The sequence below is a fragment of the Lacerta agilis genome, chromosome 16, assembly GCF_009819535.1.
Source record: "Lacerta agilis isolate rLacAgi1 chromosome 16, rLacAgi1.pri, whole genome shotgun sequence".
In the NCBI taxonomy this organism is placed as follows: Eukaryota; Metazoa; Chordata; class Lepidosauria; order Squamata; family Lacertidae; genus Lacerta; species Lacerta agilis.
In genome coordinates this window covers 36,400,167-36,417,451 of record NC_046327.1, presented here as the reverse complement: position 1 = coordinate 36,417,451, position 17,285 = coordinate 36,400,167, and the positions used below count along the sequence as shown (strand labels likewise).

Genomic DNA, 17,285 nt, shown 5'->3' with positions numbered 1-17,285 from the left:
GCATGCACCCTAATCCAAATAAATCTGAACTTGAACTGTTGCATTTTCACCTCACAGGAACAACTTTCATGAATGCCTTGCAGAATCCAGATTGTTCATTGTCTAAATCCGAGAGCATAGATTGAGAATATTGTGCCAACATCCGTCTATGGTGTTGATTACCCAAGTGGCAACATCTTGGCGTAGATCTGGAGGAATCGGTTCTCCTCTGCCTCCAATATGTTGCTGGACTCCATCAGCCCCAGCCAATGAGGCCAATGGTGAGGGATGACAGGAGCTGGAGTCCAGCAACATCTGGAGTGGCAGATGTTAGCCCCTGACTCCCACTGCAGTATGGGCTATACACTATAAGTAAGTAAGTAAGTAGTACTTGTAAGTAAGGCCTGAAACAAAGAGATCAATGACTGGACTTTCCTATGTGTTTATTCACCTAATTAAAAAGCAAAGATACTGGGAGAAATAGGAATTAAACCCTTCCCCACATTCTATGATTGTTTCCCAGATCTAAATTACCCTATCTAGACACACAAACACCAAAGATCCTATGATCCCCACAGTGCTGAAGAGGGGAGAAAGAGGGGCTTGATACAAGGGCTTGCCTTTTCTTGCTAGGGATGTTCAAAGCACCTTTTGGGCAAGGGGATTTAGAACTGGGGGGAAAATGTTGGGAGATTCATTCCCAGATGTCCTGCATCATGTCCATTTCGGCTTGCCAGCAGTGAACAATGTCTCTTTCTTCTGCACAATCTTGGAATATACACAGCCTTGATTTGGGGTGCCTTTCCATTGGACAGATCCAGTTTCCTTGAGCTGTTTATCTGGCCGCCATCCAAAAACACCACACAAAGAAATATTAGCAATTGCCTCTGACAGCCACATAAGCAACAACTAAACATCTTCAGAGAGTTTGTTTGTGGCATCCTGGAGATCTACCATGCTGTTTGAATGTTCCATGCGTGGCATGGAGAATCTTTCATACAATCTGAACAAGACGAGTCAAGAAGAATGATCTGTATTCTTAGAAAGGGACAAATCATTCTGTAAAGATCATGTAGCACTTTTGCCCCCCCTTCCCCCCCCTACTGGCATCTGACTGGATGCTGAGGCTGGAGGTGGGTGGGGGAAAATAAATGATCCGCCTGATCCCTGTCTGCTGCTGTGTCTGAGTGGTTAGGGACCTACTTTGTGAGATTTGCAGCATGGGCTTGAGTACCAATTGCACATCACTCTACTCTTTTTCAAATGATATTACTTCCCTTGCTTCCCAGGCATTCAAAAGGCAACTAGGACCATAGTTATCCTTTCCTCCTAATGGGGCTCACACTCCTGGCTCCTGCTTCTCAGCCTCTCTGGTCTATGCAGTGAGCCTATGGGGGCTACTACCAGTGTGTCTTCGCCCCTGCCTTTGGCTGCTTGGCAAAAGAATCTTCTCCACCCTGGGCAGGTCTTGAACCCTTGTCCATAGGAGAGCCATGTATACTTCCTGCAGGACCCCTACCCAAGGAACTATGGAGGTGCTACATTCATTATGTGGGTCCTCCTCTCTCGCCTCTGTGCGTTTGTGTGTTGTGTTCATAAGGAGCATCAGAATATTAAAACCTCTGATTATAGGGCTGCTCAGGGACTAGTGATGCTGAGGCCACTGCTGTTTGTGCTACAGGAACTGATGGAAAGTGGGCACGCTGGCATTACTGTTGACATTATGTGTGCAGTGATGGAGGGCTGTGTGATGAGAACATGTCTGCACCTATGCTCTGGTAAGCATTATACAGGTGGCAGTGCCAGCACAGTCCCTAGTTAATGGTTTTTAGTAGGGTGTCCAGGAATGCTGTTAGCATCTCTTATTGATTTCCTGTTTTCTGGGCTGTGCGTTTTTCCTCCTCCAATGAGCATATATTGGATGCAGTGGCTGTTCCACTGGCAAAAAGGCAATATCGTTCTGCTCCCAGCACAATGCAAGTCTGGTTCTGGTTCTCTCTCTCTCTCTCTCTCTCTCTCTCTCTCTCTCTCTCTCTCACACACACACACACACACAAGCATCAGTACTAAGGTTTTCAAAACTTGTATTTTAAATTTGGGATATTCAGATTTGATTTTCTGTCTGAAAATTTTGGTAAACTTTATTTTTAGGATGGCCTTTGGATACAACAATAAATATGAATCTATTAGCTGCAACCAGGCTTAGGTGATGAAAAAGAAATCCCCCATATTATTAAACACAGCAGCACCCAACCCCAACGGCAGCTGCATCTCTCAGTACTGGGCAAGCAATCTTTCCCCAAGAGTCATTCCCCCCACTTCAGACGAACACACTAGACAGAGTAGATCAGTCTCACCCATCACCACCTTTAATGGACGGGGGGTGGCTACAGATGCTCTGTGCCCCTTTAACAGCAGTCCAGAGGGATCGCTCCCATTAAGCCCCAAGCTGGGCCCTGCCCAGGGGCTCTCTGTCCAAAGAGGCAGGCTCAGTCCCCAAGTTCACCAGCTAATCCAGAAAGCCCATTTCTACAGCTTCAGCCACCTCAGGGTGAAGCAAGCGTGTGGCCAAGCGCTCAATGTCATCCAAGCTCAGTAATCGAAGGCTCCGCTCATAATCCTGGGATGGGGAGGGGGGAGAGAAGAGAGAGAAAGAAAGAGAGAATTGAACACAGCGTTCAGAAGCACACCTGCCAGATAGTCAGACATTTTGTAGTTAAAAGGGTCCCAATGAGAAACTGCTGTGTGTGTAGATTTGCAGGTTAGCCAATGCAATATTTTAAAATACAGTGACATATTTTGATGTGGGAGACAAAAGTTAAAAATCCTGCTTATTGGCTGATCTTGGGCAAGTCATTGGAGTCTTGATTCATACACACTGGATGCATGTGTGTGAGTGAAGCAGGTGCCTGGCTCATTCTCAGCTGCCTCTGCCATCAAATAAAAGCAGGTTATCCCAAGGAGCTGTTGGGACACCGGCAGTACGACATCTTATATACGTATTCTCAGAAGTAAATCCCACTGAGTTCAATGCGACTTACTCCCAGATAACTGGGTACAGAACTGCAGCCTGAATAAGATAAAGACAACAATAATGTTTTGTAGGCCAAAACACAAACACACTCAGTCAAGATCAAGGCTGCAATCCTAACCCCACTTGCCTGGGTGTAAGCCCACTGAGTTTAATGAGATTTCCCCCCCCCCTTCCATGGTACATAGTTAGGATTGCACTGTGAGCCTCACTGAATTCAGTAGGAATTACTTCCAAGTAAAGGCACTTAGGATCAGACTGCATAAGCCAAACCTGAGGGGATTCCCACCTACACTCCCTGTTAGAAAGTTACCTTTTGCAGTTGCTCCAACACCTTCTCAGCATCAGCTACACTGAAATGCCTGCCTAGGACTTGGGCTAGTGTGTGCCAGATGACAGGATTCTGTGGGGGACCAGCTCTGCGGCCAGGTTCCTCAGGCGATGCCTTCTCTGGTGGCTTGATCACAAGGTTCAGTTTTGACTCGGGTCCAATAGAGTAATCAGAGAGACGATGTTCATCTGGGAAAGGAAGCACAAGCTGCTGAAAGGCCAGGTGCTAGCCAGCAAGAGGCATCACTCTGGCAACCAGAACTTCCACAGGGCCACAAAGCTATGGTCTCAGACCAGCCATAGCTTTTCACGGACTGGAGGATACAATTTACTACAGAAAATTAAAGGGCAAAGCATTCAGCTAGTGCATGTGTGGGGAACCTCTGGTCTTCCTGATGCTGCTGTATGTAGGAGCCAACTTTTAGGGGCCAAGGTCCCTTCAGCTCCCTCTATAAAATATTTGAGGGGCCTGGCGCCCCCCAAAGTTCATGGGCATTGTCATTCAAATGGGGTGTGTGTGTGTGTGTGTTGTGTCATGTGATCAATTATGGGGGGGCTTAGCTCCCCCTCCCCCAATATTTTATTCAGGTTGGCACTCCTGCTGCTGAACTACAACTCCCAACAGCCCCAAGCAGGCATAGCCAATGACCAGGAGTGTGTTCCCCCACTGCGAGAAGTGAAGTTACAGGTGAACCAGACAGAGGGCCTTCTTGGTAGTGGCACCCACCCTGTGGAACGCCCTCCCATCAAGTGTCAAACAGATAACCTACTACACAACTTTCTGAAGGCAGCCCTGTATCAGGAAGTTTTTATTGTTTGATGTTTTTGCTGTGCTTTTATTATGCTGGAAGCTGCCTAGAATGGCTGGGGAAACCCAGTTAGCTGAGCAGGGTATGTAATAAATTAATATCATTGTTATTATGGAAGTTGTTCATCTAGAGTGCTAAATTTTCCACAATCCTAGCTAGTCACATCTCCATAAGCATTCAAAGTCAAAACATCATTTGCTGTGAGTTCAGAGCAGAAAATATATGCCCCCCCCAAAGGCAAAGATTATAGATTCTTAATATCTGCTGCAAAATAAATCTGTGTTTTGGCTTATGAAAACCAGGTAATTTCATATTGTCACAGAACATCCAGTCTCCACAGTGACATAGCAGGGTTTTTTGCGGGCATATTAGCCAATATTAAGAGACTCTTCTTTTCTATGAAACATGTCACAAATCTCACTGCCATAAGTCTCAAAATGAAATAAGGGCAAATGAGATTTGAAAAGGCTTAGACAAAAAACAGTACAAATCAGAGCTATAGCTGGGATGTTTCGGGAAGACATTAGGGAAATGAAAGGAAGTCATCAAGCTCCATTTGTAGGTAGCAATTTTTTTAGAAAGGTTGCAAGCAGGGTGGATTTGATTTAAATCAAACTTACGATTTAAATCACCAGTCAGTAAGGCTCAGGGTGGATTTAATTAAAAAAAATCCGATTTAAAGAAAAAAATCCAATTTAAATAAAAAAATCTGATTATTTTTTTATATAAATCCACCCTGAGCCTTACCGACTAGTGATTTAAATCATGATTTAAATCAGTTTGATTTAAATCAAATCCACCCTGGTTGCAAGCATCAGAAAATATACTTTCAGTACAGAAAAAAGCTTTCTTGAATGCTTTTCAAACACTGCATTTCCTATATCAATGCCAAATCTCATACATATACATATAGGTTGTTATTATTATACTCTTCCACACAAGCAATCTCCACCCCGTTTACGCTACTATGTTCCTCCCTCCACAATTTACAACCCCACTTACATGCCCCCAAACCATTCCCATTGATTCCTACCCAAAGATGCCTTCCTTCCCTCACACACAGTCAGGTCTGGTCCAAGACAGTTAATCCCACAAACACCTCACTCTGAGAGTAAAATACAATAATAATAAATCAACTTCTCACTACCCTTTCAATAAACTCAGCTGCCTGAGACAGCTGCTTCATTTTATTATTATTATTATTATTATTATTATTATTAAATTAAATTTGTATATCGCCCTTCATCCGCAGATCCCAGAGCAGTTCACAACATAAAATTGCAATATAAAAACACAAAATATACAATTAAAATAAGAACAAAAACAAACCAGTAACACCCCCCCTCCCACCACACATTTAAAAGGGTATCAGATGTCAGTTAGCCAAAGGCCTGGTTGAAGAGGAATGTTTTCACCTAGAACCTATTCTGCCTAATGACAGGACTGGCCTTGCCATACTCTAACATAAAGGGCCAGCAACACAGTCACACCAAACCACCCTCAGCACCCACCTGCCAAAGCTTTGCCTTTGAAAAGCAGGCGCTGCTGGGATACTGGGACATTCAACTTCTCGGAGACCAAGCGTTTGAGAGAGGAGATCCGTTCATCTGGGGAGACCTGAGAAGGAAGAATGTGATGAAGTGGGGCTGGCCCCCCAAAACTGACAGGCTCAGAGCAAGGACTTTCATAGGCTGGAGAATATAGGCCCTGATCAAGCACGGAACTAGAAAAGCTGATCAAACCTTTTGTTCAGTAATATACACTACACCTACTGTACCTGTCCGTTCTCAGGTCCTTTTCAGAGTGAATTCCCACCCCCCTCCAGTTGCTCTAAGAAGCTTGCCCCATTGACAAATTGGTCCACAGGAAAGAATTTTGTTCTGTGCTAAATTTATGGCTGGCATTTTTTCTTCCTCCTTCTGGAAAAGCTCCTGTGAAAGGTAGAAGATCAGTTAAGTGCAGCTTTTCACAGCATGAATATTTTCTGCTTTTCCGGTAGCTGTTAAATAATATTACTAAGTAGGCATATAGTGTTTTTCAACTTAAATTAGTGTTGGCCCCTTTTTCTCCCTAGCATGAAAATCACTTGAATGTAGAAAATACAGTCAAACCTCAGTTGTCGAAAGTAATCTGTTCCAGAAGCCCATTCGGCTTCCGAAATGTTCAACAACTGAGGTGCGGCTTCTGATTGGTTGCAGCAGCTTCCTGCACTCAAGCAGAAGCCGTGCCAGACATTCGGCTTCCGAAAAACGTTTGAAAACCGGAGGAATTACTTCTGGGTTTTCGCTGTTCGGGAGCTGTAACGTTCCAAAATGGAGGCGTTCGGGAGCCAAGGTTTGACAGTATAAGGTATGAAGTGGAAATTCATAGTTAAAATCTCTTTTTCCCTTTAAATCATTGAGAGTCTGTTCCCCCAGCTGTAACATGACAATAATACTATTATCATTTATTGATACAGGGATGCCTTAAGCAATTGTTATAAGAACGACCATGTTCACGTGTGTACAATGCTTAGGAAGAGCAATGCATATTAAGTTCAAGGTGTTGGTTCTGGTGCTCAAAGCCTTCTATACAGCTTGGGACCAGGATACCTAAAAGATGGTCTCACCCTTTATACAGCCAACCAAACACTGCACTTGGTAGGAGAGGGCCTCTTGCAAACACATCTCAGCAAGAGGTCTGTTCCATACAATGTAGAAATTGAGTTCTTAGTGTGGCCCTGCAGCATCTATCCTTTGGAACTCCATCCCACTGCATATCAGACAGACACCATCTCTATTGTCTTTTTGGTGTTGCTGAAGACCATCTGTTTTTTAACAGTTCTTTTAAGTGGAGATTGTTTTGCTCTTATATGAGAAACTGTCTTAATTGTTGATTTTTTTACTGTTAAATCGCTTGAGATTTTTCATAAATGAAATGAAATACATTTTTAATGTACTTCTAACATTACTGGATGTTCCAACCTTGGAAGGAAGTAATCTTTTTTCAAGGTACAGTCTGAGGGGATATAAAAGCATAAGAGGAACATTGCCGGATTGGATCAAAAACCATCTAGTCCGGCATTCTGTTTCCAAAGTGACTAACCAGATGCCTGTGGGAAGTCTGCAAACAGAACACGAGTACAACAACCCTCCCACATGGTGCAACCACTAGCTGAAGCTGAGGAGCTTTGGGTCTGGTCTGCTTTGAGCATTATGGAAGAAATGTGGGGTATAGATGCACTAAATCAGGGGTGGGGAACATCTGACCCTCCAGATGTTGCTGGGCTCCCAACTCCCACAGGTACCCCAACCTTATATCAAGAGCCCTTAACCCTGACCCGAAGGCATGTGGTTACTTTCCTGCGAAGGGAAGGCACAGAATGCATGGTTAGAAACACTTACCTTCCTCTATCCAGATCCTGGGCCTGAGCCCTAGCAATAGCAGACACTGTAAAGCCCTTAAGAACTTAGGACCAGTTTACCTAGAAGATCGCGTTACTCTAATCAACTCATTCAATGGATGGAACTGGCACTACTACAGGTGCCACACCCGTTCCACATTTGTAAGAACCTGGCTGTTTAGCATGCCCACGCCTGCTCTTTGGAACTCCCTGCCTATTGAGATCAAGCAGGAGCCCTCACTGTACTCCTTTTGGTACAGTGAGGGCTCCTGCTTGATCTCAATAGGTAGAGACTGTTTAGACAAGCCTACCCCACCCAGATACTTAGAAGTTAATGCCATTTTTAATCCGTTTTAGCATTTTAACTTGATTCGGCCGTTTTGTATTTTTGAGGTTTTTTGTTTGTCTTTCACAACCAAGCTGTGTACACGTTTTATGAAATGAAGTAATACTACCACTCCGTTTTGCCTTGGTCAGACCACACCTGGAACACTGTGTCCAGTTCTGTGCACCGTAATTTAAGAAAGATATTTGACAAACTGGAACATGCGCAGAGGGGGGAGACCAAGAGGACCAAGGGCCTGGAAACCAGGCCTTATGAGGAATGGTTGAAGGAGCTGGGTGTGTTTAGCCTGGAGAAGAGGAGACTGAGAGGAGCGAGACGACCCTCGGGGTCCCTTCCAACTCTACCGTTCTATGACTCTTATGAAAATAAATATTCCAGCGGCAGAGCTGAATTCGACTTCGTCAACAGAGGAAGAAAAAGGCGGCAGGAGAAACAGCTGAGGGCCGGGAGGTATCAGATCTGCTCAGGAGCCCCCACCCCCCGAGTGCATGAGGTCCCTTCGCAGCCATCGATGGAAGGGACCCCTCGCTGCCCTCCGACCCCCACCCGCCCAGGCACAAGCCGCAAGAGCCGGAGAGGCTCCTGCCGCCCTCGGCCTCCTTCCTCCAGGCCAGGTTCTCCCGGTGGCTCCTCTCAACGTCGCCCCTGGGCTTGGGGCGGGCAAGGGCTACACCCAGGCAACAGCCCCCACCCAGCTCGGGCCTCAGCCCTTGACTCAGCATCCCATCACCCGGGAGGAGGAGGAGGCGGGATACCTGGAGGCTGCATTCCCGGCCCTGGAGCGCCTTCACCGTAAGCAGCATCTCGGGACCCCGCAGCTCGGAAAGCCAGAAGCGGCCCCTTTAACTGAATCATAGACACGCGGAAGAAACTTCCCGGAAGGCAGAGCGGCGCGGCGAAGGGAAGCTACGTAGGCGAAAGGAATACGCGGAGGCCTCTCATCTCTACGAGGGCCGCACGCGCACTGAAGCGGTCAGAGAGAGAAAGCGGCCAGAGAGGCGGAACTTGAGTCTATAGGAGAAGCGCAACATCCCCTAGAATGCTAACGAAGAAGACCCGGAAAGCGGTGGGCGCGGCGAAACCCAACCTCTCCACGTCATATGAAACTCTATGATGCAAAGGCTCACGTGCCCGGGAGTTACTAATCATAGAGTGGAGGTGGGGTAGAGCGAGAATAAAGGAGATTCGGGGTTGGGCGGCCCGGCGCCGCAGCCTGAGAGACTTTAATAAGATGCTTAGAAAGCGAAGGTATTTTCATTTTCGGTATTTTAACTTGTGTATGTTTTAAAGTAAGGTTGTGAGCCCCCCCCCCCGATTCTGTTGTTTTATGTTTTTGTAAACCGCTTTGAGGGTTTTTGTAAATTTTATGAAATTAATTAGTTGATTAATTGATTTCAGATTGTAGATTGCGGCGCTTAAAATCTGCCAAGCGCGGGGCGAAATCAGTAGAAACGAACAGGAACCAATATAAGAGGCCGAAATCCAGGCGGACTCGAAGCTTTCCTTCGTTGAAGTGCTTTGAAATAAATACAGTAGTTGTGCCGCCTCTCAGAGAAAGCACAAAAGAAGCTAGGAAATGTCGCTGTGTCGCGCTCTCTCTCTGGGCAGGCTCACTCACTTAAGCTGAGGTGCCAACGTCCTGGGGCCCTGGGAGCACCCATAAAATTCCCTATGAAGGGGCCGGGCACCCACAAATTTCAGTGCCAGCCAGGACCATGGGCGCTACAGGCACCCACATTCGCAGGGCCAAGCTGACACTCCTTTACATCATGTCATGATGTCATGTGTCTATAAAACACTGGATGAAGTTCAGTAGGTTGGTCCCAGCTTTCTTTCCTCTGCTATGGAGAGAGCAAAACCTGTTGAGTCCCCGCCCCACCCCAAACCCACAAAAAATACAAAGGGGACCCTGACACAAACACACCAGAGCACATTCAGTGAGCTCACCTGTGCACTTGCCTACAAAACTGGTGGTTCTAATTTGTGAAAGCATATCATATCCCTAATTTTGCCTCTACAAGCCATCTGCTCTTTTTGCTGGACAGGCAGGTGCTTCTTTTTAAAGTTATGCATGAGTTCCATCAGGAAAAAAGGCAGGGAAATAAATAATAATACCACCAACTTTAGCGTTGTCAGCCAGCTGTTGTACTCATAGCCTGCCTGCGGACTTCCTATAGGCGTGTATGTGGTGGCTGTCGGAAACAGAATGTTGTAGATCCGGTAAGGCTTTTTTATTCCTGCGTTGCAGGGGGTTATACTAAATGACCCTTGGGGTCCCTTCCAACTCTACAGTTCTGTGATTCTCATGCCGTTATCATCCATCCCAACCCCTCTTGCTTACCTTTTTCATAAACCAAAAGGTACTACAGTAGTACCTCGGAAGTCGAACAGAATCCGTTCTGGAAATCCGTTCGACTTCCAAAACTTTAAATGGCTTCCTCTGAAGAATCCTGGGGACAGTAATTTGCCCCTCCCAGAGCTACAATTCCCGGCAGCTTTAGCAAATTACAGTTCCAGGATTCTTGGGAAAAGCCATGTAATATAAATGTGCTTCAAAAGTATGACGTGTATGCAATTTCAGTGTAAGGCAGCTTCCTATGACCTTTCTTCATATTGGACTTTTCAAATTGCCATTGCCAGTTATACTGCCATGTTCTAGAAAATACTTTGCTGTCAGCATGGCATCAGCAGTTTTGAGAAGTTTACAACATACTGTAGATATAAAGGACGGTCTAGGAAACATTTTATATGAATAAATCCCAAGCCCCGTCTAATGGATGATATAGTTGTTTCTAGCTGAACAACTAGTGGTGCTGTTTAAATTGTAGTTTTCCAGTTGGTTGGTCATCAAAGGCCCACTAAGGGCTCATCCACACTTCCTTTTGTGCCGTGTTTCCATGGATTGCCATTTATTCTAATTCAGCAGTGAAATGCTGGTTTTCCTGGGGAAAGTGCAGAGCAAAAGTAAGTATAGATGAGCCCTCAGTGAGCTTCATGGCTGTGTGAGATTTGAATTGACATTGAACCAGTTCAAGCCTATTCTGTCTACCATGGCCAGCTAATTAACACATGGATTGAACAACAGGAAGGTAACAGCACTGGGATCTGAGCAGGTAAAATCTTATTACCACAATTAGCCATGTCCCTTGGGATATTGCTGCAGCTGTCTGCCAGGAAGGCACAGCCAGGTAGTACTTCAGAAAGGTATCTGCAGAGGGGTGAAATTTAGGCTGGAACAAAAGATACTGGAATCTGAAACACAAAGTTTTTCAGTCACAGACATTGTAGCATATTCATCAGCTAATTAACACATCTATTGTGATTAAAAAAATCTTCTCTGATCAGATTCAATTCACAAGTTAATCAGTCAAGACAGTTTCAACATCAATAAATAGCATATGCACATAAATACCTGTGCCAGAGGAATAGAGTTTTAAAACTGGCATTTGAAATACCTGGTACCTACAGGGTCACCAACTTGGCCCCTCCCAACACTTGTGTGTCCCCACCCAGGCCTTCTCTGGAGCCCAGTTTCCACCTACCCTCCCTGCTGAAATTAACCTTGAAACATTCACTTCATTGTAGTCAATAGAATAGAAAGCTGCCTTCTACTGAGTCCGACCCTTGGTCCATCTAGCTCAGTACTGTCCACGCTGACTGGCAGCTGCTCTCCAGGATTCCAGGTGGGGTTCTTTCCTATCTATACCTGGAGATGCCAGTGGGGATTGAACTTGGAAAAGCAGATGTTCTACCACTGAGCTATGGCCCTTCCCCAATAGGCTACTTTGTATGTGAGGTGCCCACAAGTTTCACTTTGCAAATGTGTCCACATGCTCTAAAAGCTTGGCAACCTCTGTAAAGACTGATATTTAACCAGTTTCACATCTTTGTGAAGTGTCCCCCCCCCCTTTCTTGTATTTTTTTCATGTGTAAGGAGATGCTTGTAGTGGCCAGACAGGGACAGTGTTTTCATTCTTTCAGAAATAAAGCCAATCTGCATGCACACGAAAGCTCATACCAAGAACAAACTTAGTTGGTCTCTAAGGTGCTACTGGAAAGAATTTTTTATTTTGTTTTGACTATGGCAGACCAACATGGCTACCCACCTGTAACTGGTACAGTACTTGTGAATCTCATTGTATTCCATCTGTTAATGCTGCTGATATTGCGGAATCATCTTCCACTGTTGTGGCATATATGTCTCTAGTTACAGAGGGAGAAGGTGTTTTTTCTTTTGTAAACTGGAGGTAATTACGGAGTGTGATCTTATCTCATGGAAATTTCCCCGTCTACAGTGCCACCGCAGGCGTGTGCATGCATGCACAGGTGTGCAGAGCGGATTGCATTCCACCTGCCCTGTCAAGTTAGATTAACCTTGCCCTCAAATTAGTTCTCTTCATTCCTTTCCACTTATCAAAGTCTCTCTTACCTTTTTTTTTTTTTTTTTTTGCCTCTGACCTGACTCAAAGGATAATAATATATAGGTATTTGTGGATAATTTATCTGTGTGCATGATGGGAGCAGGTGCTGAATAGCCTGTATTTTTGGATTCAGTATCTTAGGCAAAGCAACAAAAGAAAAAGAAATGCCAGACTTAGACATGTTATGGTTGCATTTCTTAGTTTTAAAAACAAGTGGAGGCATTGCCACGATATAATGTCCAATCCACCATGTCACTGCATCTACTATCCAGTCTTGAGCCTGACCTCTATAAAACGGGTGGGCGGTCTTGCGGTACATTGGATCTACTTTGTTTTTTGCTAGAACCCCAAGATCTACTGAGAGCCAGTTGTAAATAGTTAGAATGAAAAAAACAGGGGACTTCTGGGCACATTCTGAGCCAGGAAATCCATTTTCAGTACCAGAACTGAACTGAGCTCACACCAAAGTCCACTCCTGCCTCATTTGCTTAGTTTTAGCATCCTTCAGGAGGAATATTTCAGTTAGCTCTAACCTATGATGCCTCTTCTCCTAGTTTGCACACAAATGAACAAACAAAATGGGACTCACTATGTTTTTTCTTTCCCAAACAAATGATCCCAACTTCCACCCCATCACAGTGCACTTGACGGAAGTGCTGACCATCAAATCAAACACTGATTTATCTGTCTTGCACCTCCCAACATGTTTCAGGTGGGCTGTCTTTTTATTTTTAAAACACTGAATGCACATTTACGTCCGTTACCGGTAAATTTTTATTTTTTAAACACTGAATGCACATTTACGTCCGCTACCGGTAAATTCATCGCTTTTTTAATGTTAACAAAATGCACTGGGAGGTGGGAAGTAGGTTTGTGATGCCTTTGGCTCTCACCAATCAGCCCTGTGCACAACTGACTTACCGTACAAACATACAGAAAACATTTCCCCCGAGCTCAATCTTGGAGAGATCATGGTACATGTGAACAAAACACAGTGAGTGCATTTCCACCAAGGCCCCAGTGCTCCAACTATGTACATTTGACTCACTTCTTACACAAATGATCCTTTAGCATAGGGGTGAGGTATGTCTTATCAGGGACCATTAACCTACAGAAGAAAAATAAATGAGGAGCTTTGATTCCCCGTCTCCATGGGTCAGTGGCCAGAGGGACACATTTGAAAACATGAATCAGGTTGGCTGTCAGCCAGTCTGATCAGTACCTTCAATAAGCTCACCTCATTTAAGAGGCTGTCCAGTGCTCTGAAAGTGCAAACGGCCCACTGACACCCAGACTGGGCTGCACGTAAGGAATCCCGAGAACTGCAGCTTGTTCGAGCAACAAAACAACTTGGCCAAAACAAAGAAATTTTGTGCATGGTTTGCCCACCTGCCCCCCTCGCACTTCGATGCCCCGGCATCTTATCTGCATAATTTAAATATCCCAAAGTATAGACGTGCTTTTACGTTGGCAAGATTGGACGTACTACCCTCTGCCGTGCTCGAAGGCCGATATCAGAAACTCCCCAGGGAGAAACGACTCTGCCCATGTGGAGACGGAAACTTGGAGACAGTGTCACATGTTCTTCTGACCTGCCCCCTGTACAAAGACCTGAGGAGCGAGATCATTACTCCCCTCCTACTTTCCATCCCAGGTCGCTCATCAGCGGCCGCAATGTTTTATTTGTTAGCGGACCAGAACATCCAGACAACAGAGAAGGTCGCCAGATTTATTGAGAGGGCAATGAGACTAAGGGCCACAATTCGACAGACAACTCGAACGAGGCCACCTTTGAACGGCCTTTTAGCCTGGGGGTTTCATATGATTTATTAGTATTTTTATATATTTGTGTACCTGACTGGTCTTTCCCCAGTATTTTTATCTGTTTTATCTGTATTTTTAGTCGCAATGGCCTGTTGGCTACGTGAATAAAGTTTGATTTGATTTGATTTGAAGATGCTCTGCGAAGGGTAAACTGCAGTTACCAGGATTTGGGTGTGTGTTTTGAATGTATGGTGTGTACACAGCCCTGACCTGCGCTTTCAAAGGTATTCCTCCTGAAATGAGTTGGACAGTAGTTGAGAACTCCCCACCTTTGTAGTTTGCCTGTGTAAATAGCAACAGAGGCTTTGGCAGGAGCCTCTTATGCCCTTCAGCCATTTACTCCCAATTGCTAATCTACACATTTTATTTATTTGTAGAAACAGATGCTGATATGGAAATTAATAATAATAATAATAATAATAATAATAATAATAATAATAATAATAATAATAATAATATGGAACCACCATTCTTGTTTTAACATATTCACAGAGACTCCTTAGTCAAACTGACAAATTCCAACCTGCTCCTTTGAATGGCTATCTACACATCACAACCACTAATGCTGTGGGAACTAAGAAATACCGGTACAGTGGTACCTCGGGTTGCACGCTTAATTTGTTCCGGGGTGCCGTTCGCACCCCGAACAGTGCTCAACCCGGGCGGCGCTTTCGTGCATGTGCAAAAACGCGAGAGATCTCACTTCTACGCATGCGCGAACTGCGCAGAACGCTTCTGTGCATCTACGGACCGTGTGGACATGCGCAGAAGCGTCCGCGCTCAGTGTTTCACTTCCGGGTTTGCAGAGTACGCAATCCGAATGTACTCAACGTGGAGCGTTCGCAACATGAGGTATGACTGTATATCAAAAGGGGCGAAATGAGTAAAAAGGCCTCATAAAAACTCCCCCAAATACTTTATTGAGTGTCCCCCATCTTGTCTTTCTTTCAAGCCCCATCTCATACTCTCCTCACGGGAAGTAGAGGAGTTTAGAGGATATGGGGTTTTTCAACCACTTCTATTTGGCAAAGCTCAATATGGCAGTCCTGCTAGTTCTGCCCTTTCCAACAGCCTTCCTTTGGGTACACTTGGCACTCCAAGTGGGCTCTGCCAAGTGGCCTTAATGCCAATACTTTTTTCTTTTTAATCTGTGAGGCCTGTGTTAATAAAGACATTGCCCAGAAGCTCTTAGGCGAGCAGGTTCCAGCTCTGCTACCCAATGGGGCTGCTGAGTGGAGGTGTTGGTAAAATTGATGCAGACATCCTGGAAGTGCAGCTCTATCTGGGCTGACATGGGATATGCAAGTAGGAGAGAAAAACACGACACCTGACCACAAAGAAGTTATTTCGAGAGTGGAAAGTAACCGTCCTCTAACACCCACCTCTAAGTAATGGAAATAGCCGAACAAATTGACAAAGATAAGGCCCAGCAATGGATTAAAGGATACGGGAGTTCTACGACGACTGAATTTGAATTCTATACATCTGATGCCCTTAGGCAACCCTCATCCACAGATGCGGAACCATTATGAACGTCCTGCTAATCCCACAATTTTCATTAGTTGAACCCCTCCCCCCCCCCAGACCATTTCCAGAAGGCATCTACGATACCACTTCTCTTTTTCATTTCACTTCCTCTTCAAAGCTAGATTACAACTATCACACATACACACACCCCAACCATTACCCAAGAGCCTTGCTGGCAGGCCAACGTCAAAACTTGCAATGTAATCCTATGCATGTTTACTCAGAAACAATTCCCACTGAATTTCAATGAGAACTACTCCCTAGTGTGGGTAGAATTGCAAGCATTAGCCAGTACTCATCCTTATTGCCCCATCAAACAATGAAACAAACCATTCCATGAAGAATTTTGGAGCAGAACATGCCTCTCCCCACCAAGAGTAGAACAGAACAGGCCTCTCCCTACCTCTCCTGAACACTTACAACACAGGAGGGGCACCCAGTTTAGGTGTGTGTGGGGTGTGTCCTACTTTACTCCATTCTCTGCCTGATTGTTAATCCATCTCCAGTGCTGTCCACCCAACCAGGCAATGCAGGGGAGGGTGATGGGGGTGACGAAAGGGAAAGTGGTCCTTAAAATGGATTTGGGGCCATAGTTGAAAAAGTAGATTGGACTCTTAAGCTGACAGGTGAGAAGGGCGGTTTAGTAGTAGTAAAGTCATTGTTTCCCTCTGGCACAAGATCAAACACTTTTAATTGAGACACCCAACCGCAGCAAACGATCACTGCCCTCAGAACAAACTGTGCTGGATGAGAGGACTGGGCACAAATGTCACAACCCTCCCACCATGTCCCCTGTGGTATGCCATACACAGCCAGCCTGGAAATAGTGAAAGTGATCTATACTCAGCAGGCATCCTGCATGAGTAGCGAGAGCTAAAGTTGAACTAGCTCAGAGGTGGCCAACGTGTGGTTTTCCCACTGTCGTTGGACTTTAGCTCCCTTCATCCCTGACCATTGGCCATGCTGGAGGTTAGTGCCTGCTGGACTAGGATGATACTGAATGTTGACGCAGCAGAGCTGGTTCTTCACAGGCCAGAGGCAGAGTACCTTTTGTTCAGACTGCTGAGACAGAGCATGGTCTGCATATACTCTTCCACATTGCCTCCATTTAAAAAACTTGTTTAACGGCACAAAAACATTAATAAGAAATTAGTTTATCAGAGGCAACAGTAGAGAGAATGCAAATATATTCTTACACACACTTATGGACACACAGGGAGGGAGACACAGAGAGACAGACTACAATGCCCCTCTCATATTCCCTGAACTATCACCCAACTCCAAACTTTTTTTTACTTCATTATGTAAAAAAGCAAAGGTAGCCATCTCGGTCTATAAGAAAATAATAATAATCCAAAATCCACAGTTGGGCAACACCTTTATTAGGACCTGCAAGTGACATTTTGGTTGGCCGTAACAAAAGGCATCACGCAAGTGTGGATTTTGGAGTTTTTATTTGTTTCTGACATTTTCACCCAGGCCTTCAAGCACATTTCAGGGTCACTAGCTTTTTTTTTTTTTTTTAAAGTGACAAAATCCTCCTAGCCTGCCTCCACGTCTGCCCATCCCTCCACAAAGCCCCATTTCTGCAGCTCTTGGAAGGAAATAAGAAGAAGAAAGACAGCCACACAGAACA

General features: G+C 45.0%; 1 protein-coding gene across 1 annotated transcript; it reads right to left on the bottom strand.

Annotated features, from left to right (window-relative positions):
- Positions 1-2,093: 2,093 nt before the first annotated feature.
- Positions 2,094-8,785, bottom strand: UBL4A (ubiquitin like 4A). Its single transcript, XM_033173482.1, has 4 exons — positions 8,633-8,785; positions 5,661-5,766; positions 3,324-3,529; positions 2,094-2,599 (listed from the first exon to the last, which is right to left on the bottom strand). The coding sequence occupies exons 1-4, from the start codon at positions 8,678-8,680 to the stop codon at positions 2,489-2,491; spliced, it is 471 nt and encodes a 156-aa protein (XP_033029373.1). The 5' UTR covers positions 8,681-8,785; the 3' UTR covers positions 2,094-2,488.
- Positions 8,786-17,285: the final 8,500 nt, after the last annotated feature.

Coding starts and splice junctions, on each gene's coding strand:
- UBL4A (XM_033173482.1), bottom strand. CDS start 8,680: ATGCTGCTTACGGTGAAGGCGCTCCAGGGCCGGGAATGCAGCCTCCAG. Junction 5,767..8,632: donor GCCGGGAATGCAGCCTCCAG/GTATCCCGCCTC, acceptor CTTCCTTCTCAG/GTCTCCCCAGATGAACGGAT. Junction 2,600..3,323: donor TGTTGGAGCAACTGCAAAAG/GTAACTTTCTAA, acceptor TCCCCATCCCAG/GATTATGAGCGGAGCCTTCG.